Source organism: Chenopodium album, chromosome 16 (assembly GCF_948465745.1).
Source record: "Chenopodium album chromosome 16, dcCheAlbu1.1, whole genome shotgun sequence".
In the NCBI taxonomy this organism is placed as follows: domain Eukaryota; kingdom Viridiplantae; phylum Streptophyta; class Magnoliopsida; order Caryophyllales; family Amaranthaceae; genus Chenopodium; species Chenopodium album.
The window spans coordinates 2,207,014-2,232,030 of record NC_137849.1 but is presented as its reverse complement, the minus strand read 5'-3'; the positions used below and the strand labels follow the sequence as shown (position 1 = coordinate 2,232,030).

The window sequence follows — 25,017 nt, the reverse complement described above, 5'->3', positions numbered from 1 at the left end:
AGATTTAGATTAACAACGATGACGATTGACTTTGTCATCACCAACACCAATATTGGGACGATGGTAGCTGATTGAAAACCCAAATCATCCCACAACCTAAAAACAACAGGAAAAGCAAACAAACCTCTCCCCTCAAAACCATCCTTCCCCTGCAAACTCCAAATGCAGGGTAAACCCTTTGCCTGCACAAGCAACTCAAGCCCCTGGAAACCAAAACACAGAATTCTAACCAAACCACTAAGGGGAAACACACACCCATTTTGAAAGCTCCCCCTCGCCCAAAAGCTTGTTCCCAAGGAAACGAAGTCCCATCCCGAAAAAGCAATTAAACGGACCACCAACCTAACAAGCCTGCCTAAATTAACATCCCCTAAACCCAAGAGGAACCCGACTAGCTAAGCTCCAAGAACAACGACAACACTTCGAAAGCGTCCATAACTAGAACCCTTTAAAACTCCAACTCATGGACAAACAGAGCAAGAGTATTACTAAAAACCAGAAACCCAAACAACAATAACAACAAACTAAACAAGGACAACAAATATATATAAGCTAAAGCAAAACATGAACTAAAACTAAAACAAACCAGAGCAAAGAAAATTAACAAATACCCACAAATCCAGTCGTGAGTTCAAAAGAAGCAGAGAGTACTAGCAAACTAGCTCATCGGCGGAATCAAAACCGAACACAACAACAATTCATCAAGGCCAACGCAAGAAAACCACTCACCTGAATCGAACCTTCAATTAAGGGAGGAAACCCTATTCTTAACTTCACCTTTACTGCCGGGAAACAATTAACGAAATTCCTTTCAACGGCAGCGTTAAAAATAGCCTCGACTCCTTGATTCATTAGATTATTATAATCTCAAACACTTGACGACACACTTGAACCTGTAGAACTCCCCGATGAACTTGAAAATGAAAGAACCGCAAGCAACTCCCTTGTTTTCTTTACCGAGGATCTATCACTTAAAACAGAAAACAAAATTAAAAAAACTATTGAGAATAAGACCCGCTGGCGATGGCTAAGAGGGAAGCACCGATCACCGGCGAGTAGGGGTTGAGAAAAGGGATGAAGCGGTGTGGCGGTGGGAGGATAAGCATAGGGTTCGTAGAGAGAGATAGCTATTTAGATAAAGTTTGATACTTTTTAATATTGAGTATTGTACAAGTAAGTAAGATACACAGTATACTCGAATTTCATCTCCATCATTGGCTCATTGCTTATATCGCTATTTCTAGGCCTTCTAGCTTTTATGCCTAGAAAAAAAAACCCCCCCTTTATTCTTGTGTATTACTTCCTCCATTCTTTTTTACTTGACTAGCTTTGACTTTTACACTATTCACCACATTTTCTTCGACCGTCTTTTGTTAATAATATGTTGGGTCTTTTTAAATTCGTTTCAATAAGTATTATCATAATACTTCCTCCGTTTCTTTTTAGTTGACACGTTTCTTTAGTCAAGTTTGCTAACGCACAAGTTCAATCATTTATATCTTTAATTACCGATCAGCAAAAATTATGAAAATTTGATATTTATTTTGAAAATATATATCATAATGAATCTAACAAGATCCCAAATGACTATATTTTTCATTATGTATATACCACAAAACACGGTCAAAGAGGAGTATGTGAATAGTGCTAAAGTCAAAATGTGTCAACTAAAAAAAACGGAAGTATTATACTCCCTATGTTTCGAGTTTCTCGCAACAAAGGAGGGAATTACGGACTCCTAGGCAAAAGATCATAAGCTTGATTATTGAAAAATTAGGGATACACTTAAGTACTAATCCAACCCAAAACCAACACCTAGCATCACCATCAATAGTCCACCACCAACACCTAGCACCACCATCAACACCTAACACCACCAGTCCACCACCGAGCACCACAAAACCACCCAACACTACCATTTAACACCACGAAACCACCTAACACCACCATTTAACACCATGAAACCACCCACCATCACGAATCCAAATTCCGAACCCCAAAACCACCCCGAATCCACCCACGAATCCACCCTTAATTCCCCCCCGAAACCACCCATGAAACCACCCACGAATCCACCCATGAACCCAAATTTTGAACCCCAAAACCCACGAACTCAAATTTCAAACACCAAAACCCACAACCCACCACCCAGATTTCGAACCCACGTACCTAGATTTCGAACCCAAAACCCACAACCCAGATTTCGAACCCAAATCCCACAAGTGAGGGGACAACCGACAGCGGCGTGACTTTCGGCGAGGTATTGCGGTCGAATTGAAGGTAGATCGGTGAAGAAAGAAAGAGAAATTCTAGGTATGGTGGTGGTGGTGGTGGTGGTGGTGATGGTAGTGGTGGTGGTTGGCAATTGAATTAAATTGGGAGGGGAATGATTTTGGTGGAAATGATTAAGTTAATCAATGTAGTATTTAAGTTAATGAGATAAAATCAAAAGTTTAGGGTTCGTTTGGCATCACTGTGGTTTTTTGTTTTTTAAAACTATATTATATATATATCACATAATGAATTAAAAATTATTTAAATTATCAAAATCATGATAATTTTGAAAACTAACAACAAAAAAGTGAAAACACTTTTTTCTTGTTTCCTGTTTTTGGTTTTTAGTTTTAAAAAAAATCAGAAAACTAAAAATGAAAAACGATGCCAAACAAGACCTTAATTAAGATGTTTAAAACCAAAAGTAGGGTATATTTGTAAAACACACTTAAAAACTTACTATAAAAGGAAAAAAAACTTGTTGCAAGTAATGTGAAACGTCAATTTTTGATGATTGTTGCGAGTAACTTGAAATGGAGGGAGTTTAACTTTTACTCCGTAATATTTTTACATCAGATAATTAAAGTTATAGATCGTTAAAGTTTTGAATTGACAATCATTAGACCATAATCACTCATGGTATAAAAATTTATACCATCCCTCTCTCTCTACCACTTTCTCACTCATCCACATCATTTATACCACAATACAATATACTTTCTCCAAAAATCATCCCACCCATGGTATAAAAAAATTTACCACCACACTTTCTCTCTCCTATTTTTATTAATAATACACTTAATTTAATTATAATTATATTTCATTTTATTATTGAAAATAACTAATTAATGTTTGTAAAGTTAATTAAATAAAATAAGCAATTTACGTAGTAAAAGCGAATTCGAAAAATATATAAAACTATATCAATATAGGTGTCTATGTGTAGTTCTTGAAAAATTATGAACAATGGTAATTTTTTTCATAATTTTTAACTTTATAATTTTTTCTTAAAATGCAATTGAAAAAATAAAATAAAAGATACATAATAACCAGGCCACATGGCGTGACCTGGTTGGTTCATGTTTCACGGGATCGAAGCAAATGTTTACCATGAGATGGTATATACCATCAAATGGTATACTTTTATACCATTGGTGTAGTGAAAAATTACAAGTTTTTGATGAGTTTTTACACCGTGGTATAAAATTATACCACGAGTGTTGATGCTTTTATAAAAGAAACGGGTCAAGTAAAAAAGATCCGACGAAATTACCAATTACCCCTTGAAGTTTCATTCATTAACTGGACTACCACCACGCGAAGGCCTTCTTCCTGCTAGACGAACACAGTCACAAACTGCTGAACTGCTTAAACCCTAAACCCTCCTCCATTACACTTGCCTTTCTTTCTCTCTCTTCAACTACGCTTATCAAACCCCCAATTCCAAATTAGGGATTCCAATTCAGAAAAATGTTGAGAAGGAACATTCGATTGAGGAGAGAGTATCTCTACCGAAAAAGCTTAGAAGGCAAAGAGCGTTTGTTGTATGAGAAGAAACGCAAAATCAGAGAAGCTCTTGAAGGTTTGATTTTTATTGTTTTTCTGGGTTTAATTCTCTTTTTTATTTCTGGGTTTTTGTTTTCTTTTTCATTTCTGGGTGTAATTGATTGAATGGGTTATTATGGGTGATTTTGTGACAGATGGGAAGCCAATTCCAACGGAATTGAGGAATGAAGAAGCTGCCCTTCGCCAAGAAATCGACCTCGAAGACGATTACACTGCCGGTATATTCCTTTTCCATCTTTTCATTGATCAATTTGTTTTGATATTATGAGAATTTATTAAGAGTTTATTTGATTTTATACATATCGAAAGACATTTGAAATTAAATTATGCTACTTGTTTGCTTATGCCTTGTCATCTAAAATTTGTTGGCTTTTTGGGTGTTATGGGGTTTGTGTTTACTTTGAATTCAACTGAGAGGAGTTGTAAGCCTGTAAGCTTATTGTTATGTACTTATGTTGGTTTTTCGTTTAAGGCGTTGTTTTGATGGGATTCGGGTGTTGTAGCTGCTTAGTTATTTTTAGCTAGAAGATGAACTTCTTAGGAAGTTGTTGAGAAAGGCAATGTGAAAAAAATCTGCATCCTGTAAAATGATGTTCAGTTGCTTTGTATTTCCCTTTGGTTAAGTGCAAAACATGCATTGTAACCTATTATGCACGGCTTTGTTACGAGTATAAAGCTCAGTGTGTGTCTGATCGTCAATCCTGACAATTTTTTACATAATTATGTGCTTTTCTATTTTAAGTGTAATTTCATGCCCCCATTTATCAGCCATATGCAAGGGTAAATATGGGTGCCTTATGTGAAATGAAAAGTTTGTATTTTACTCCATATGGCTAGCATTGTTAAAGGATGGGCTTTAAAGGTTGTAGATTTTATAATTTCATAGCTCAGGTAAGTTGTAGCTAATAACACGTTCAAGATGCAGACTGTTGATATTTATAGGCTTGTAGTTTATTATCCACTTGCCCCTGGGAAAAATATTGGTCTGTTAGGATTATTGCTGATTTATACCTTTATATGGAGTATTTTGTTATTTCATTCCCATCGTTGCACAGTTCCTAGGTCGCTTATTGATGATGAATATGCCAAGGCAACTGAACGAGAACCGAAGATTCTCTTAACTACATCAAGGGATCCTAGTCAACCCCTTACCCAGTTTACAAAGGTTTGTCCAAGTTTCAGTGATCATCTTTTGCTTCTGACGAATAAACATTGCTTTTGGTTTTAGAATTCAGAGTATCACTGATATAGGGAATGCTTTTTTGTAGGAGCTGAAGTTTGTCTTTCCTAATGCAGAACGTATGAATAGAGGTGGCCAGGTTTGTTATTGAAATTATTTTCTTATTGCTCCTCCATCAACTTATGATCTAGAATTGAGATATATAGTAGGAATTTGTTATTCTGCAGCTATGTGCCATCAATTGTTTGTTTGTGTTACCTTTGTTTCTGTCAGCTGTATATGTATCAAGATTTGATGGAGCAACGTATTGCATATACTTGAAAATGTTTGAACTATAGATATATACGATAGGAAGTCATAGACCTTTGCATTTAGCATGTACGTGCCCTAAATATGTCCAATCTTGGATGTGTGAAGACTGGACTATGTGAAATCTAATTGTGAAGCCTTACTTCCCCCTTACCCTCCCAATTGAGGGAAAAAAGAAGAAAGGACATGTCTATGATCGTAAATATGTAAAGAAGACAAACATCTCAAGTTGCACAAACAAATTGAGTTTCTTGTCACTCTTATGATCTGAATACAATGTACAGAGTAATAGCTAATTCTAGGTTCAAGCTTTATACTACATATTTTTGGGACCTATAAATATGAAGAAAAACTGTGAGTAGCAAGTGGCTTTCTCTTGATTAATGAAGATATTGGAAATGTAATTTACTTGTCCTGCTTCTGTCTATTTTCTATTTTGTTCTTTCATTGCTTTGCTTCTGAGTGCATTAGTTGACAACTATTGTTTGGGAATGGTATCTTAGGATTTATTCAAGGTTTTGTTTGTAATTTTTTTGTTTACGTTAGCCTTTGCTTTATTATTATGGCTGCAGATTATAAATGAGATAATTGAATCTTGCCGTGCACGAGAGTTTACAGATCTTATATTGGTGCATGAGCACCGTGGTGTGCCTGATGGGTTAATTGTTTGTCATTTGCCTTTTGGTCCTACTGCTTATTTTGGATTACACAATGTGGTAAGTATTCCGCTGTTAATTTTGTACTTGAGGCCCTTACACAGTTTTACACCTGTGGCATGGAAGGAAGATCCTTATCATATCACCTGCAGGTTACCAGACATGACATCAAAGACAAGAATTCAATTGGAACAATGCCAGGGGCTAATCCACATCTTATTCTTAATAATTTCACCACCAAGGTATGACATAATTTTCAAATTTCTGGCTTTATCTTTGGTGGATTCTTCATAACAGAGACTATAAGATGTCTTGTTATAGTTTTTAACTTCTTCAAACTCACCCCAAGGATTGACTGTCTGGACTGAGATCCATTCCCCCTTTTTTGTTTTTTAAGTAATGTATTTCTAGATTTTGCTCGCATGATGTCCACATGTAACATTATGCAGCTCTGCTTGTTTCCTGTATTAAAAAATTATTGACTCTCTTTGGGCCATTTTGCAAGTACAGTTTACTGAGGACTTTGCAAGTATTGTGTATTGACTATCATGTCTAATAAGTATGTTCCTCTAAATTTATCTACTGCAGTAGTCAATCATGTTAACTTTAGGATGGGTTTGTAATCTAGTAGAAATGTAGAATAATTGTCATTGAAGGTACATGTATATTCCAGATTACCCATTTAGTTCATTCATCTTCATTACTAGTTGGAGAAGGTACCTGAACATTCAGAAATGCTTTACTGCTTTAAACTCCACTTTACTAATTTGATTGCTAGTAGGCCTCGGACCTCTTTTTTTTTTTTTTTTTCTTTTTTTCTAAAATCTACGATGACATAACTCATAAGTGCTGTGATTTTGATGAAGCTCCTTTACTAGAGGACATAGGCTATACTGTGCACTTTTTAGATAATAGATCTTCTCGTGACACATTTTGCATAGAGCGAAACTTTAATTCTGCTTGATTTCTCAGGGCTGACTCTTGGATTTATCTGCAGCTAATGAATACTAAAGCTGAAGATTGTGTGTTGAGTATTTGCAATGTGGTTCAGAGATCCATCAATTTTACTCTATTGAAGTGTCTTTTTTGTAAATTAGTCAGAATCAAGCCTCATTGATGTGGCTTATGTATATCAGTCAACTATGGGTTTATTTATTTCAGTCACATAGCTGATAGTGGGATTCTATTTCTTTTTTAAATTACCGCTGTATATCTTGATTTAACTGTCAAGCGTACAAGCTGATCATATTTTTGTTGTTGTATTTACTATTTTCTAGCTAGGGGATCGTACAGCAACCATCCTGAAGCATCTGTTTCCGGTACCAAAGCTAGATTCTAAGCGAATTATTACTTTTGCAAACCAGTCTGATTATATCTCATTCAGGTTAGATCAAAAGTGCTTAAAGATAATTTTTATGTTGTGGTATCTTAATCTAGTCCTTGATGGAATACCTTTGTATTTATGAACCCTCAAATCACACTTTGACCTCCCAACATCCTCGCTGAAATGAATACATTTTCTTGCCTTTACATTTCAGCTGTGTTTTGTTTGACAAAAGATATATTATACGAACTTGTTTAGTTTATCAAGGGGCGGAGAAAATGTTTCTCAAGGGTGGAAAACAGCTCTCCTAGAGTGGAAAACTTTTTCCTTTTGTAAGAAAAAAATTGCCATATTATGTATTCCTCCCGTCTATATTTCCCCCTCTAATTCCAATTTCCTTTTCTCAGTAATAACTTTTTCTTGTGAGGAACCAACAAATAAAATCTAGTTTGTAGTTGTGTCTTCCCTAGCAGCAATATTTTCCATGGAAAATCTTTATTTATTGAATATGTTTTACGTCAAACCAAGCATAGCCTTCAAGTTTCTTGATTTTTCAGTAGTTCCTTGTCTTCATCCATGTTTCCATTCTTTGTTTGAGTTATGTTTTCTAAAATCACTATTAAGACTTGGGTAACTAGGATTGGACCATCTAGATTAGTGCTATTTTAATCTATTCTATATTTCAAGGCATGAAAAGATGGGAGGAAAGCTATGCCAAAAGTGGAAATTCTATGTGGTAGTATGAATGATAATTTCACTTCAGTTATTATATTGCATATACCTGAATTTGTTTTAAGTAAAATTAATTTCTGTTCAGTAAAAATATATTCTGTTCATTAAAAATAATCAGAGTTCAGCAAAAATAAGGTGAAGAGAATACAGCCTTACACTAGCCGTTCAGAGCAGGAAATGTAGAGATCTAATGGAGCAGCAGCATAACTCTTCTCAAGCTGTAGTGTTGTGCTTCATTATTGCTGCATGCCCTAGGAGAACAATTTGTGTTCCAAGTAGTAGACCTGGATTTAAGATATTACAGCCAAAGATTAAACTTTGATGCTTATGAGCTACCTGGCCACTATCGCCAGATCATCCACTGATCCATCTTACAGTTATCCCTAATTTTATCACTCCTACAATCCTACTTCATGACTAAGGAGACCAGGAGAGTATTGTTTTTTTTTTTTTTTTTTTTTTTGGGTGCTTTTCCCCCATGTAAAAAATGCTGTTGTAAGGTACTATTCTTATTTTAGGCTTAGTAGTGAGACATGTTCTAGGGAAGTAACCTCCTCCTCCCCCACCAGAACACTAACACACACACACACACACACACAAAATGAAGAAAAAAGATAAAAGAAAAGGGAACAAGTACCATGATAATGATATCTCATATCTACCTTCAACTTGGCCTTTCTCATTAATTTTTTACTTTATTTGTACTTTGCTAATTGTTCTCAATTATATTGCAGACACCATGTTTATGACAAACAAGGGGGTCCAAAATCAATTGAACTTAAGGAGATCGGTCCTCGTTTTGAGCTACGATTATACCAGGTGAACTTGGTGATGCCAGTTTTTATTATAATTTTGTGAATGATATCATGCCTTAATTGCACTTGGTCATAGAGGCATAGTCATATATATGCTTGTCTCATCGATGCCTTCCTGACAAGTTCCACTGTAATTTCAGTCTCTCTTTTGTTCATATATAATATAATAAAAAGCAACTGCTACATGCAAATTTTTCCTGATTATTCTTTGGAGAAAAATGGCTTCCCCATTATTTTATAATTATTTTACATGAAATTGATGACTGATTGGGAAGTTATGAATACTTGCGTAATCTTTCTTTTAACTTTGTTATCAAGTGCAGAATCAAGGGCTTTTCAATATTATCAGTATTGAAGCTGCTACTCCGTTTCTTGTTATTTGTCTTATTACTTTCCCCATTTACCAATGTAATAATACTTGTCCCTTTATTATATCAATGAAATTATTAAAAATTTCTAGTCTGAAGTACCGAAGTATTAAGTTTATAATTTGTATCCATAGTCATTATAGGCATGTCCTATGGAATGGATTTACAAATGAACTACCCTGCATCTGATGAACTCTAAGGCTAATCCTAATACACTTAACCCTTCTCATGATAAGATTATGCTAGGACAATGTTTCTGTCTGCTAATTAATTTCTTACTCTCCCCAAATGCAGATTAAGCTAGGGACAGTGGAGCAAAAAGAAGCCCAGAATGAATGGGTACTTAGGCCATACATGAATACTACGAAGAAGAGAAAGTTCCTTGGCGAATGATTGCATCGATAGTCCTTAGATCTGATGTTGGCTGTTACAATTTCTTTTCTTCTTTAACAGGAAACTACCTGTAATTTTTCCTTGTAATGCCTCATATTTACCATCGGTAGATGAATGCAACTTTATGTTGTAATTTGTAATCAATTTTGACACTATGAAACATTAATTTGATCATTCTATCAATTTCTTTTCTTCTTTAACAGGAAAATACCTGTAAGCAGTATTCATACCTGTAATCTACTGCTTTCTTTGGTATTTATATTTGCCAATTTGCATTCATATATGCTATAATGTACAACGTGGTCTAGGTAATGTTGAGATGGCCTCTCATACTTACTATCGTCATTCATATATGTTGCTATATCTGTTTTAAATTATTTGTAACGATTTGAGTCTCAGCCTTTTTTTTTTCTTTTGTTTGACAAGTAGTGAACTTATTTATATTAAATTATTTGCCATCATTGTATTTTTAAGTATTAAATTTTAATTTATGTTGCATTAATCTCATTTAATATTTCTAAGATGTCAATTTATTAAAAGTTCCTCTATACTTTCAAGTATAGAATGGTGTAAAAACATTGTGTAATTGGAGTTTGTTGTGGAATTGAAAAGCATAGAATAAAGATAGTGGGAGCGGGGGTAATTGTTTGATACTTCTGATTCTTTTTTGTTGACAAGTTTTGACTTTGTATATTACTCAAGTTTTTTTAATCAATTTTGTGATCAAGATCTTGTCTTGTTATAATCGTTTTGTGATCAAGGTTTTTCTCGTTATAATGATCAAGATCTTCAGGGTCGGTAAAACTTTCTTCATTCACAAGTAATTCCTAAAAAAAAATGGTGTCACAAATGAAACTCGTTTAGTGAAAACTACTGAAAAGTGAGTCCCTTATTTCCTCTATTTCCTCTGTTTTGCAAATTTTTGGTTTAACGAAACAACCTACATTTAGTGCACTTCCTATGAATTCTGAGTGGCTACATGAAATTAGTGCAACCAAACAAGGCCTAATTTTCAAAATTGCCCACTGTAACAAAATTGTTAATAAGAGCAATAATAGTGAGAAGGAAAATAAGTAAAACATACATATAAAGATTTTCTTTAGAGTTAGCTATTCAGAACTTTGTGACAGCTGCTAACACGATTATTACTCAATCTATGCATTGCAATCCTATATATTTGAATGTGCAAAATTTTGAAGGCATGGACATAATAATTAGAAATTTGTTTTTTTTTCTCGTTATACTGATCAAGATCTTCAGGGTCAGTAAAACTTAAGGTTACATCAACCTGTATACAGTACAGTACAAAATTGAATTGATCTAATCTACGGCTAAAGCCACTATGAAACAGACTGTCTTTTCCTAACCCCTCCAAAAACGATTCTACTTCTCTGCTGAAATTAACAATCCCATGATTGCCATTTTGCCTAGCTCATTGAGACATTGCCGGATTGCACCCTCCAGAATATCCTGCTCAGTAATTTTCACGCTACCACGGCTACATAAGAAGAAATTCATTTACAAGAAATCATAGAGCTGAAGGCTTACATAGTTACATCATAAAATATACTCAACTCCTCAATAAGCAGCTCAAATCATCATGTATTAGGGGTTCAGCAGTCCCTATTATGCGTGGCATTTAAAACAAAGAGCTAATTGGCCACTTTTGTTGAACCTCTTTTGTTGACATGGCTATACCGACTAGTGAAGGATAAAAACAAGGTTGAACATGGCTAAATTTAGCTGCATAACATATCAACCATGTAAAACATCACCTTTTGATACTTCCATCAACTTACTCCTCCATATTGGAGGCAGCAAGATCAGCATCACCATCTGTTACAGCGTTTTCTGTTACACGAGCCTCAGGATTCTCTACTTGCACATCTCCGTTTTGACCAATCTTATCTTCTTCCATAACTGTACTTTCCTTAGAGTTATTTACAGACAGGACTTGCCCTGATTTACCATTTTCCAAGACAGATCCTTCTGTCTTCATGTCATTCACTGAGGTTAAGTCTTCCTGTCCATTCTGGGTGGGTTCACCCATAGACAGATCTCCTTGTTCGAAATTAACTGAATTATATTGAAGGCTCATCATCCTTGCCTGCAACATCAGCATATACATGTCAGAAAATACCCAAAATTCTTCACCCAGCAAAATATAAAACAGATTTTCAATATACTATACTTCCCATCTTAAATTAGGGCTTGCCTAATTTTCTCTTAAAAACAATTAATAAAAAATAAAATCAACTATACTTTCCCCTGCCCAACAATATTTTCCTTGCTTTAAAATCTGTGACACAAAATTAAACTAGGTAAACTTCAACTGGGAACTTGGGAAGGAAGGAGTAGGTGAATTCTAAGGCTAGAAACTATCAACTTTTGTAATTATACAAAAATACAAGACAAGTCAGCTCACCTGGTCAACCTGATGTCTTTTGTAGTTCACAATATTAGCCATCTCTTCCACACCACTGACAAGATAGGCTGGACCTGTATCCTCAACATGACGATCTGTGAAAGGCATGTTCTCCGTCAAGTTTAAAGCAAGGTGATCAGGTCTCTGTAGAAGACGCTGAAAAGTAGGTTGTAGTTCATAGCACTGCTCAAACAATGAACGGCGGCAGAAAACATAGAGGCCGAGTCTTGCACGAGACATTGCCACAACCAATCTTCTCACATCGCGCAAGTGACCCACAAATCGACTACGCACCAGCGACAGTAAGATAAAATCATTCTGCTGACCTTGAAACTTATCCACAGTTGTGACCTGAAATTAAAGTCGAAAGGGGGTAAATATACAGAAATAAAAATACTAAGAGTCAAGAGCAAAGCAAAAGTCTTTTACAGATCACATCTAGTGATATACATGTCTATAATCTATAAATAATAAAAGGCCAAAAGGTAGCATAACTAATCAGTTAAACATCATTTAACAGCCTTTACAGTAAGAATTACCTGTGATAAAATACCACTATGACTACAATCAGGATGTATTCATGCAAATCAGAAAACTAAGCCTAGCTTGAAAGATAGATACTGTCCATTATAGCTGTTAGTGATTTAATGCAATAAGAATACTAACTTTTTCTATTTTGAACAATGAGTAAGACATTAGAGAATTGGCTTACCTTGTTTGGGGGGCCAATAATGTCGTATGGAACACATCTTCTACTGATAACATCACGAATGAGGAATTTTTGTCCGTTATAAGTAGTTAAGATGGATATCTTATTTGCAGGATAACCCAACAGGCGCATGTATATGTAAACGCTAACAATGTATTCAGCCTCTCCCTCATTCTGATAAAACCAGGGTGAAGGAGCACTTTCACCTTTGCCATTATAATCCGGCACATCCACTAACTGATAATCATAAGAAAACCCAGCATTTGCTCTATTAAAAATAGTTTCTTCCTTTACATAGGGAAGGTCTCCCAGCTCTCTATACCTCCAGTTGTAAAGTTTAGCTATGCTTGGTCGTGCTCGACCCTGAGCATTAAGCTCAATATAGGGAATGCCTAGACGAACAAAACGAGTAAAAAGACTTTGATCCATGTGGCTATACTTCTGAAAGGCCATGTTTTTTACAACTGGAGGCAGCTGGTGATGATCACCAATTAATATGCAACGTTTAAGACGTGCATAACCATCTTCCTGTCTCTGCAGCAACATTGGAATAAAAGTTTCAATTTCCAGGATTTGTGCACTTTCTTCCATCAATAGGTTGTCATATTTAAATCCAATCTGAAGGAAATCTTTTCTCTTGAGAGCTGCATGTGTGCAAGTCATAGCAACAATTTTTGCCTGCTTAGTCATTAGGTAGTTAGCTCTATCCACAGTTGATTTCAGCAATTCAAATGCCCTACACTCTTCAAGCTCCTGAAACACGGTTTTGAGATGGCGAAAACATCCTTTGGCAGCCCGCATATCTTTATCAAAGGACTTTCCAGTAAAGATTGGCTGAGGGGCATCAGAAAAAAACTCTTTAAATGGGAAACGGTCCTGAACAAATGTTGGTTTATCTTTATTATCAGAACAGGCAGCTAGAAATTGTTCCCAACGTGAGTAGACATGAAGCAGCCAAAAGTACCCAGCTGTTTCACAAGTATAGCCTACATCTTCAGGAAGCTGAAGAGATCGCGCTAACCTCTCCACCTCATTAAGCAGTTCCAAACGTCGCACAAGCATTGCATTAACACGACCTTGACGACTGAAGTCCAGATCAGTTGCTAATTCCTGTTCACCTTGTCCTAATCGAAGAAGATAACGAGCGGGTACATCTCTCTAACCAAAACAACAAAAAACAATTAAACGGCGGATTAAGCAAGCAAAGTAAACAAGTCATCCAAATATTATACAACATATGACAGCCAGCAAGCTAAAGCTACCTCCATTATCTTTTCAAAAAGATCATTCAGAGCCTGATTGGAGTGTGTTATAATTAAAGTTCTCTGGGAAGGACAATTGTGATATAGAACATTTAGGATCTGCACAGCTGTATCAGTCTTTCCAGTACCAGGTGGACCTACTACCATAGTCAAGCCTGGCTGAACACCAGAGATAATTGCCCCGACCTGCCAAAGAAAGGTACAAACATAAATTGAGGATTAGAAATTAATTATATATTTTGTCTTACAAGACATGATATATAAGTCAGTTCCAAGGTGTGCTTTATCATGAAGATGAAGCTGCAGTTTTGAAGCGATAGATTCAAGTCTAGCAGCTAAATAAAAAGGATAGGTAGATAACACTAATAAAATGAGGAAACAAAAAACTTCATATCAATAAAATGGCACAAGCAAACAGAAGATAGACACCTTCAAAAATTAGAATACTGGAGGGCAGAAACTTATCCAAGTAACACCCATTCCAGTGTAAAGGTCAACTACGGGACCAGAACTTTCCCACTGTTAAGGACTCAAGATTCAGCTCGCGTTATCTTAACCATTAAAATAACAGAAATCTATAAAAGATTCATATACAAAATAAATTTATATTCACTACTCTCATCCTATCATTCCCTCACCCCCCCCCCCCCCCCCCCCACCCACAAAACACAGAGAAACCCTCTCTGCATTGCGCATATATTGGTCACCAATTCACCATCTTATTTAAAAATAAATAAAAAATAAAACTTAGTTTGAAGATACAGACCCAAATCTTGATTATTTTAATGATTTGTGCATGGAGTATATGTGAACATAAAAGGATATACATTCAAATTACCTTCCTTGTATTCTGAGCTATAACTACTTCAAAGTTTAAACAACACTTCCACAAAAGATAAGGCTTGCGCTCTCAATTCCTATCCTCTGCCCCATTAATAAAATCAAAAGCTCTTACTCTTTAGTACTTTGTATATGTTTGATTTTCATGGATGACAACACTTGCATTATCTGATTTCTGAATCAGGTGTTTCACTGTATTGCTGTCAATCATAGAAAATTTTTGGGATGAAATTTTGTAATTAAAATTTTAGCTGTGAGCATTTGTTATTTAAGTAAACTTAATGCTGTGCTTCTAATTCAAATTCTTCAGCTGGTAATGTAATCTAGATGACATATATTTCATTTCTTAAGATGATGGTTGTCAATTGCTTCGAAGCAAAACTAAGTTACTAAGGATTTAATTGGATAAGTTTGAGGTCATTAGCTTATAGCCTTATATGCACTATAAATACAGAAAGAGTAGATCATATTTTTTTTTTTCCAACATGTCTAGCATCTTGTGTTAAGACTTTGCACGACTTTTTTCTTGCCCAAGTGACTAACAGCTACTTACTGTATGTACTATTAGTTGCAACATATTTATTTTGTTTTAAGAGTTTAGACTTAGCAAAAAATAAAAAAATAAAAAAAAAACAATATCAATACATAGTCATGCAAAATCCTGTTAGATTCATATCAATATATATACTAACAATATCAAATAAATTTTTTTACTAATCGACAATTAAACATATTAAAGGTCAAAGATGTGCATCAGCAAAATTGAAAGTCAAAACGTGACAAAAAGTTAACAGATGAAATATTATCACAATAATGAATCATCAGAATGCTAGAAGTATAGGGAAGACAAAAGGCAAAAAAAATAAATTTAATTAAATAAAATGAACCAATAAAAATTATGGTCGAAGTTTTTGCAAATTAAGTACTGCCATCTACTTCCCCCAACTTATGTTGTATTTCATGATCTTGGGTTCTTTGAAGGGTGGTGATTATTCTAGTTGGTTTTTCTATATCAAAGTAAACTTTTATGCTGAATATCTGAGTTATGAAGGTGAAGAAATAGAGAGAGAGGAGAAAGAATAAGTGAATTAAATATAGGGGGAGAGAGAGAGGGGGGGTTGAATCCAACACATTCTAAATCAATCAAAGCCTTAATCCCATATTCTAAATAATTTGCAGGAAAATATAAACTAGTATAATGCAACAGGCAGTTAGTAGAATCAGAAAGTCAGCAGTCAGGGTTGTTAACCAAGAATTAAAACTAATAAAGAATACCGTCCTTGATAAGTTTTAATAGAAGGTCCCAAAAGTACCCTAAACTCACATACACCAAAGATTAAAAGAGCACAAGCAAGAGACCATGCCAGGGCAGCTACCATTGGCACATGAAAATCAGAGCAACGAATTTCTTTTATTAAATAGCACAAATCGATCACAACTAATAGTCTACTACATCTTAGGTGTAGTAGAAAATTCTCAATGTCACACAAAGATGTTGATTTTTTTAAAAGAAGCTTTCATTTAAAGTTAAGTGTAATGATGATTTTAGATTCAGAAACCAGCAATACAGTAATATTCCCAACAAAAAATGCAATGCTGCAAAAGCATGAAGGAATCCTTTAACGCATGTCATTATATCATAAGTTAAAGTATGCACCTGAGTAGGGGTAAATCTGACTGTGTTCTGTTTTGGCTTGTCTTGGGGGTATGGACCTGGATCAGGAGGAATATATGTCTCAACAATGAGCCTTTCTTGAATTGCATTGACATCACCATCACTGGAAGCAGTTATATTAGATTTGTTGCCAGGGAGAGCTTGAACATTGCTTTTCAGCGTCTTTGGAAGCTTAATTTGAAATGGAGGCTCCGGATGCAAGTTCTCTGAACCATCAGGATTAATGAAAGAAATCTGAAACCAAAAGGTGAAATGAAAGCAAAATATTTTTAAGTACCTTAATTGTTCTGGGGGACCAAAACAGAAATGTATGATTGATTCAAAGAAAACAGCATTAAACTATGGCAGATATCACACCTGATAATTTGAAAAACTGTCCTTCAAATGATTTGCATCCAGAAAAGTATCCTTAAAATCTACAGTCTCCAAAAGATCAGGCATGTTAGTCCACTGAGCAGCTGAAGGATTCCCATAACCCAAAAATATGTTGTGCAACCAATCAGGAACTATACACGTTTCATTCATAAGATCTCTAATAGATTCTAAAATGGCCTTGAAATTATTTTCCTTTGGTTTTCTCCGCATTAAAATGTTAAAAGTTCCATACACATCTTCAGCTCCTTTCTCTGCAATATCTGTGACATCCATGTGGTACTGTGCTGCGTCTAGTGCAACAGTTACAGTTCTCAATTCACCCTTGGGAGGCTTCCACTCGTCACGTTTAATTTTTCCAGTAAAATCATTCATCAGACCTCCTTCCTCATCCCGGATCTCTATCACTTCACATCCACGTACACAATGAAGCCCAAGTCGTTGAGGAACAGTTGCCTTAGATGCTTCCTCTGTGCTCAATGGCTCAAATGAAGGCCGTATAGAAAGTAAAAATAAAACATCATGCTCTTTTAATCCATCCCATTCAGATCTTATGTGTGATCTATAACTGGAAATGCTGTAAGTAACTTTTGCAGTAACTGCTGCTGGTTTTACTTCCCCAATGTTAGGCTGCTTCACCTCACTAATCCTGAATTCCCTAATGGGTACGGCCATTCTCGACCAACCACGGAAAGCTGTTTCCCCTTCATTATTGATATAGGCAAGAAGGTGCGGCACAGCTTCCTGAATATCCTCCCGGATTTCATACGTAGACTCCAGACGGAAAAGATTAAAATTTCTCAATAAATAATCATGAAGGGTCAAAAACTGCAAATTAAGTTTAGGGAGAGCCAGGCATCCTTCTCCAGAGTAGTTAATGTTAGGTACAAGACTTTCATCCCACATAATTTGCTCATTTGGGTAGAGTGGAAGAGCATTTATGGCTTCCTTCTGAGACTTTTGTTTCTCAAAAAAGGATACCATAATTTCAATTAGAAAATCAACCCTGTCTGACCATGGATCATTGCTTGAAATGAGTTTGAGCTGTGCATAAAAGGAAAGAAGAGAAGGAAAAAATTAGCAAATATATAACATACATAGAGGTACACAAAGGGACGCAGTCTGGAAACCAATCAACACATGTTACTTTAATAAAGCATAAAATAACCTTAGAACACACTAGGTCTTTGAGCTCATTAGGCAAAAGAACAGAAAGTTTCTTAGAAAGATCAACTCGCTTGTGTATTGCACCAACATTCGCTAAAGCCAGCTCCCGCAACTGAGGAACAAAAAAGCATACATAAGGTTACATGAACAAGTAGCTTACTATTTTAAAGGACAAGTTGTAATCACTTCACAGCTTTATTAACACAATCGAAGTCCACGAACCTTGGGAACTTTCTTAAAAGCAAGCAATTGAAAGGATTGAAAGCGATCATAATGTGCTTGAACGACCTCATCATCAGTCAGTTGAGTCCCTTCGTGATCATTGATCTCAAATGTTTCATAGAATTGTAACAAGTCAACCAGTTGTGAAAACAGCTTTCCTCTTACATGAGTAAAAAGTGCACTCAAGTGACATTTGGCAACAACTGCAACATCAGCCACCAAAGGCCTCAAGTATCTAGCATAGCCAACAGAAATGAAATAAGGAAAATGACTTAAAGCAATAATGTGATTACGTTAACATCAGTATTGGGGAAATATCAGTAAGGAAGCTAATACTCTGTACAAATTCAAAACACATAATGACAACTAGATAAAATATGACACATACAACCAATAAACACAAGTTAAAATAGACAGTATCATCTTCACGTACAAAGTATAACCCCCTCCTAAAGAGTCAAAATAATTATTGTGCTTCCTACTTTCTGTTCTTTTTTTTTTTTTTTTTTCTAGAATCCAAACGCTGAGAACCCATCTAGTTTTCATGAGAATACACATTATGAAACATAAAATGAGAATAAAAATGAAATTAAAAAAGAGAAATGCATATAATCAAAAGGTAGGAAATGCTGAAAAAATGAATTTTTAAGTTAAGGAAACTAATTAAACAACTACGTAGTTCCAACAAAACCGTTGCAAAATAAAATAGTTCCAATATTTCACATATACTAGGGCAGCCAAAGCGCGCGTTGCGCGCAAGATGGTTAGCCCTTTCGGCTTAGTTTTTCTTGGCTTGTGTTTGCACTTGACATGGACTTAATGGATTGATAAAGAAATATCTCTCCATTCCTTAGCCTTATTTTTCCTTGGCTTGTGTTTGCACTTCACATGGAGTTAATCGTCTGCTGCTGCTGAGGGCTCTTGTCTTTGATGTTGTAGGATATTATGGGAAATCTAATACAATAAGTTGTACCCCTTATTTAAGTAGTGATAAAAAAAACAATGTGCTAAGTGCTAACCCTTTATATAAGAATTTATGATACTAATATATCTTTTGCGCTCATTGGCCTAATTGGAAACAACAATGGACAACATATAGCAGTATAGGGTGGTTCACAATACATATTAGAGGCATAATATATAATAGTATTCAGATACAAGTGATTTCACAATGCTCAATAATTAAGAGATAATTTAATCAGAAAATGACGGACAAAATAATGCTTCTAACAATTTGGTTTTGCGGTAAAATAAGCTCTATACATCCCCATAATTCCCTTGAATCTCTTCTTGCTTTCTTCCCCTTTTTACCGTAGTCAATTTGGTTTTCTTTCTTCCTAGTACATCTACTTTGGCACAATCATATATTTATTTCAATAGTCTCAATGTCCTTTAAACACAATTATGTGTAAGTCATTAATTTTGACCTTCACAAAATAAAGAAAAAAAACACCCACATAAAGCAACAACCTTTTGTTGTCCAGTGCCTAATGTTGTCATATAATTAAACCATAAACCCCCCCCCCCACCCCAATTAAATATAGAAAATATTAAACTTTATTATTCCATTCTCCATTTAATTTCTAATTTATTGATGAGTCTTAAGAAATTACAAAATTACACATGTGGGTAAGAAGGTAAACAAACATTTTGAGGGGTATAATGGTCCGTGCACTATTCATAAGAGCAATTTCATACTTTTTATAAAGTAGGGATAAATAGAGTGTACATCATTCTCTTATGAAAACAAAACTAAATCATTTTCATGCATGTATGGAAAATAGATCCCTGGTGCATGTGATATGGGGACTGCCAGTAGGTGAGATATCAGTAACTAAAGCCACAGAGAAAGCAAGATATAAGTCAATGCGTTCAGATCTGCAAGTGCAGAGAGATATTTTGAATAATATGGCTGGACAAAATCTACAGTTTTGTGGAAAAGAGAGGAAGAGAAGAATCGCATTTATAGCTTTAAAAAAGGAACATTTCATATCTGCAGATTTACTTTGGAAGGAGAAACATCAGCAGCCAGAAAGGTCACTATTAAACAGGAAAGGGAGTCAATATTGAACAGGAAAGGGAGTCATTAAGTGTACAGGCATACTGCAGTTGAATAAAGATATACACTCCAAAGAATTCAGACTAAGACCTCACCAGTCACCCCCACCACCCTCCCCGCAAATTTCCCTCTAAAGCGGAACACAGTTTATGTTATCATGGTAAGCCCATTCAAAGCAAGAATAAAATAAAATTGGAATCCTATCAAAGCACAACCATACCTCCTTGTTGGCAGTTGGCTTAGTAAATCAATAAGGAACTCCATAAACCTCTCACAGTACAAGACACAAGCATCATCAACTTCTTGTAAACCATTCGTACTAATTCTTTCTGAATCATCATGCTGTGTGGAGAAAAACACCTCAGAATCCAATACCTGCATAGGTGTACATGTGTAAGTACTTACACTCTAAGTATGCTCAAAAGGAACAAAACTATCAACCTCCAAGCATACATATTAGCAATCTAGAAAAACAAATAGAATCCTTCAGAGGTACATACCCCCAAGAACTCCACGATGAGACTTCTCAAGAATGTTGCTTCCAGAGATTTTGATGGATCAAAATTTTCTCCCCGCTTCTTAGCCTTCTTGGCTTCTGCCTTAGTCATCTTTTTCCATTTCTTTATTAAATCAGGGTTTAGACAAAGCTCCATCTGATCAGCAGTAAAACCAAAATGATCAATAAATAGGGAAGACCAAAATTATACATATATAGTGTGAAGCAATATAATCTTTTAACTCTACCTGAAAACGGCCATATGACAAGCTATGCCAGCATTGCAGACTCGCCAGTCTTAAAGCGGTATCACTGACAACTTCATCCTCCAAACTCTGCAAATACAAGTTCCATGAACATATTTTTTGTTAGATAACAGCTTCTCCTTGGCAACATTTTCATAACAGACTATTTCCTTTCCCCATTTTCTGAACTCTACTTCAAGGATATCATGTTTAAGACAAAACAAAAGGTAGAATTCAGCACGTGTCGTGGTTTAACAGTGTGAAGCACTACAAATACTACTAAAAAATAAATAACTGTTTTAAAACATAACTACTTAAAAGAGATTGATATAGCACACCAATTAGCACAAAGTATTGCTATTTATAAAACATAAACCTGGCACTTTGTCTGAGGCAAAGACGACTCAAAATTCTACATGCTAACATGATGGATATAAGTAATTGACACAAGCCAACTCTCAAAAGCAACAATAAGGTGAAATGTTAGCACACCTGAAAGACATTAATCATGAAAACCAAGTAGTTGGTCTTCTCCGCAATAGTAAAGCGTTCCCCCTGCACCAAATATTACATACAGTAAAATACAAGTTAGAAGAGGAGTGCCTAATGTATCTATGTTATACATATAGTTAACATATTTAGGGGAAAAATGAGAAAAATCATCCACCCAATCTATATATTGTGTATATATATTGTATATGATAAGATAAATATCGTGTATTATATTACAAATATTGTACTCCCTCTGTCCCAAAATGAAAGTCTCATTTGCCCTTTGCACCACATTTTAGAATAGTCAATAAAATTATAAGATAGTGGGGTTTTGTTGATTAAAGATGATTCAAAAAAATTAGATACTAAAGTTTGGTTAATAAGAAGTGAATTTAAAAAGTAAATAGTGGGGGTTTGGCTGATTAAAAGTGAATAAATTAACAAATAAAGCTGAAATTAAATTTTATTGAGGGACAAGAGTTTTGGGTAAATTGGTTAAATGGGTGCAAAGGGATAATATATTAAGATGCATATTATTATGCAATTTGTAAACTATTGTAAGAATAACAATTTGGAAACTAGATTCATGTTAATCGAATGAATGTAATGCTTTTTTTTTTTCCCCTTTCTCTTTGTTTCAAATTTTCACTGTATGAGTGAATTTGCCATGAGATATGTTTCTTACACATTAGTTATTTTCCAAGTAAGGATGCTAAGAGAAAAAAAATGAAAAATTGACTGCTTGTAAGTTTGTGACCATCAGAAAGGGGAGATGGCTGATGGAGAGAGCGCTAACATTCAAATTTTTAAAGCAAAGTAATTTAAATAATAATGCAACATGCCAATCAACCAGCTACATATATGTGATATAACAGGACTTCAACTTCCAAGTTTTCCTTTCTTAATTCATTCCTATTCAAGGGGGGCAGAGATGATTGTTAAAGTAGATATTGTTTTCTAGATGCTAATCCAACAACCCACAAGTGTACATAACTGGTACACCAAACAGCTACATATAACAGGACTTCAGCTTCCAATTGCTTTGCTTTCTTAATTCTTTCCTTTCGAGTGGCCTAGAGATGATTGATAAAGTAATGATTATCTTCCAGATGATATTCCCAATAACCCGCAACCCACCTCCACAAACGAAATATATGTTTACACAGAGGGTGTGTTCCATTCAACTTGACTAAATTTAATATAAGTTCCAATAAGTTCAATTCACAGCTACAATAAGTTCTGGCAAGTTCATTTCACAGCCAAATTCAGTTGAATAAAACACACCATAAAAGATCATAGTCTTTCATTTGCCATAGTTAGGCTTATAAACGAATCTTGCCTGTATTTTACAGAACTCAAAAAATACAATCCGTGTTATACTTCGTATTTTTACAAGCTATAACTATACTCAGTAAATACTAGAGCTGCATTGCAAGCAGTTCCTTAATAGCATACATGAGCTTAAACAATTGCAGAATCAATGCTAGTATCAAAGCAACACATAAGAACAAAAACCAAACCTGATCCTTAAGCCGAAGAACCCGCTCCAAGAATGCCTTGAACACATCTTTCCTGTCATGAAAACACACCCAAGCTGCTACATTCTCTCTGAACTGCAAAATATCCAACAAAAAACACCCATTAAAATTCCCAAAAACAATTTAAAAACACGAAAAATTCAATCAACCTAACCAACCAACCTTCTCATTAATCATGAGTATCATAGACATAACATGCTCAAAACTAGCAGTTTCAGAATCAAAATAAGGCCAAAGATAATTCTCCAAATACTGACTAATCTCCAAAATCATAACCCTTTGCAACGGCACCGGTTTTCGGCCCGATTTCACGAGCAACTCCTTGCGATAAATATCATTGACAAGCTCAGCATCAAAGGGTTTTCTGGGGTTGGAATCATTTACACCAGATTTGATCCAATTATCAGCAGCAATTTTAGTAAGAGGGTCTCGATTAATTTCAGAAAGACTAATTGAATTGGGGGCATTTGAAATTGGGATTGAATCAGGGGTTTTTTCAACAGCAATTTGATGGGTAATTTCAACTGGGTATTCCGCCACTCTATGGCGTTTGAAATCGTAGGTCCCAGTTCCATATACTTTCGTCATGTAACTAGATTGGGGGTTTTTCTAGGGTTTTTGAGGGAAGAAGATGGAAGATTGAGGAGAAAAAAAGAGAAAGGAGGAGAGAGAAAATATGGGGTTTTAGGTTCGAAAGGTTGAGTTTTCGTTCAAGCCATTTTTGAGCTTGTTGAGGCGGTGGTTATGGCAGAGAAGAAAGCACAATGACTAGTGTGAGAGTGTGTTCGAGGCTCCTTAGCTTTCTTAATTTTGCGATTTTGTGTTTTCATTCTCCCCGCCCTAGATATTTTTTGGACTCGACATGTTTTTCAAAGGGGTATTTTAGTCTTTTCGTGCACTTGTTAGGGATACAAACGTCTTTTATTTATTGTTATTAATTGGCTTGGAAGGTGTTAATCGGGCATTATTAGTGGAGTTTGAATCCTTTATGGAGCTAGAATTTTTCAATGGAAGTCGATGAAATTAATGGAAGAAGGCAAACATCTGCTAGTTAGGGGTTAACAATGCCCTTAATTTTTGTATTGTTCTTAGGGTATTCGTTAAATTCGGTAGTGAAACCAATCGGAAATGGTGGAGTCGAGGTTGGGGATGTTGTGTGGCTGTTAGTGTTAGACATGGTGTGTTGTTGTGGTTGTTTAGGTTTGTCTGCCATTGATGATTGGTGATGAGAAAGGAATAAGGGAAGTTAAAGAATGTTGAAAAAGATGGAAGGAAACGGAGGTTAATTTTTCAAAACTTTTAAAAAATAAAATTAAAAAAGTTGTTCAAAATTACTATATTGTCATTCGAGATACTAAGGGGTCGTTTGGTTCACACAGGGTAATCGGAATGGAATGAACAAAGCGAAAGACAAGGAATGGAATGAAAATACCTAAAATTTTCAATGCTGTTTGTTTTAAAAATAAAGGGGATGAGCCCCACCAATCCCACCACCACACAGCCACTTAAAACCGTCACTCTCCACCGTTTTTCAGCCACCACCTAGCCACCAAACCACTAGCCGCACCTCCCTCACCATGCGCCTCCCTTCGTCGGCCATCCCCGCCCCTCGCACAGCTCTCCCCGCCCCTCGAAAAACTTACCTCAGCCCCGAATAAACCCTAGAAACCATTCTCCCCACCGTAAAACCCGTCGGCCGCCCTTCCCCCTAGGGTTTTGAGGGTGTTTGGAAAGGTGGCTGACGGTTTTATGGGGAGGGAGAAGAGTTTTTAGGGTTTTGCGGTGGCTGTGGGAAGTTTTACGGGGGGGGCAGATTTGCGGAGCAAGGGGAAGGGCGGCGACGGGCAGGGGAGGGGCAGAGGCGGTGTGGCGACTGTCAGGGGAGGAATGGCGGTGAG

At 35.7% G+C, this 25,017-nt stretch overlaps 2 protein-coding genes across 2 annotated transcripts; one reads left to right on the top strand and one right to left on the bottom strand.

Moving 5' to 3' along the window:
* Window positions 1-3,630: 3,630 nt before the first annotated feature.
* On the top strand, window positions 3,631-9,734 carry LOC145584633 (uncharacterized). Its single transcript, XM_081641449.1, has 9 exons — window positions 3,631-3,856; window positions 3,975-4,058; window positions 4,896-5,005; window positions 5,109-5,159; window positions 5,902-6,045; window positions 6,138-6,227; window positions 7,263-7,369; window positions 8,776-8,860; window positions 9,519-9,734. Exons 1-9 carry the CDS (start codon window positions 3,745-3,747, stop codon window positions 9,615-9,617), a joined length of 882 nt encoding a protein of 293 aa, XP_081497575.1. The 5' UTR covers window positions 3,631-3,744; the 3' UTR covers window positions 9,618-9,734.
* Window positions 9,735-10,675: 941 nt separating this feature from the next.
* Window positions 10,676-23,903, bottom strand: LOC145586046 (uncharacterized). The gene is made up of 14 exons (XM_081642762.1): window positions 23,282-23,903; window positions 23,102-23,194; window positions 21,582-21,644; window positions 21,093-21,179; window positions 20,849-21,001; window positions 20,569-20,723; window positions 18,290-18,524; window positions 18,069-18,179; window positions 16,886-17,944; window positions 16,511-16,762; window positions 14,014-14,199; window positions 12,755-13,909; window positions 12,043-12,393; window positions 10,676-11,724 (listed from the first exon to the last, which is right to left on the bottom strand). Exons 1-14 carry the CDS (start codon window positions 23,705-23,707, stop codon window positions 11,413-11,415), a joined length of 4,638 nt encoding a protein of 1,545 aa, XP_081498888.1. The 5' UTR covers window positions 23,708-23,903; the 3' UTR covers window positions 10,676-11,412.
* Window positions 23,904-25,017: the final 1,114 nt, after the last annotated feature.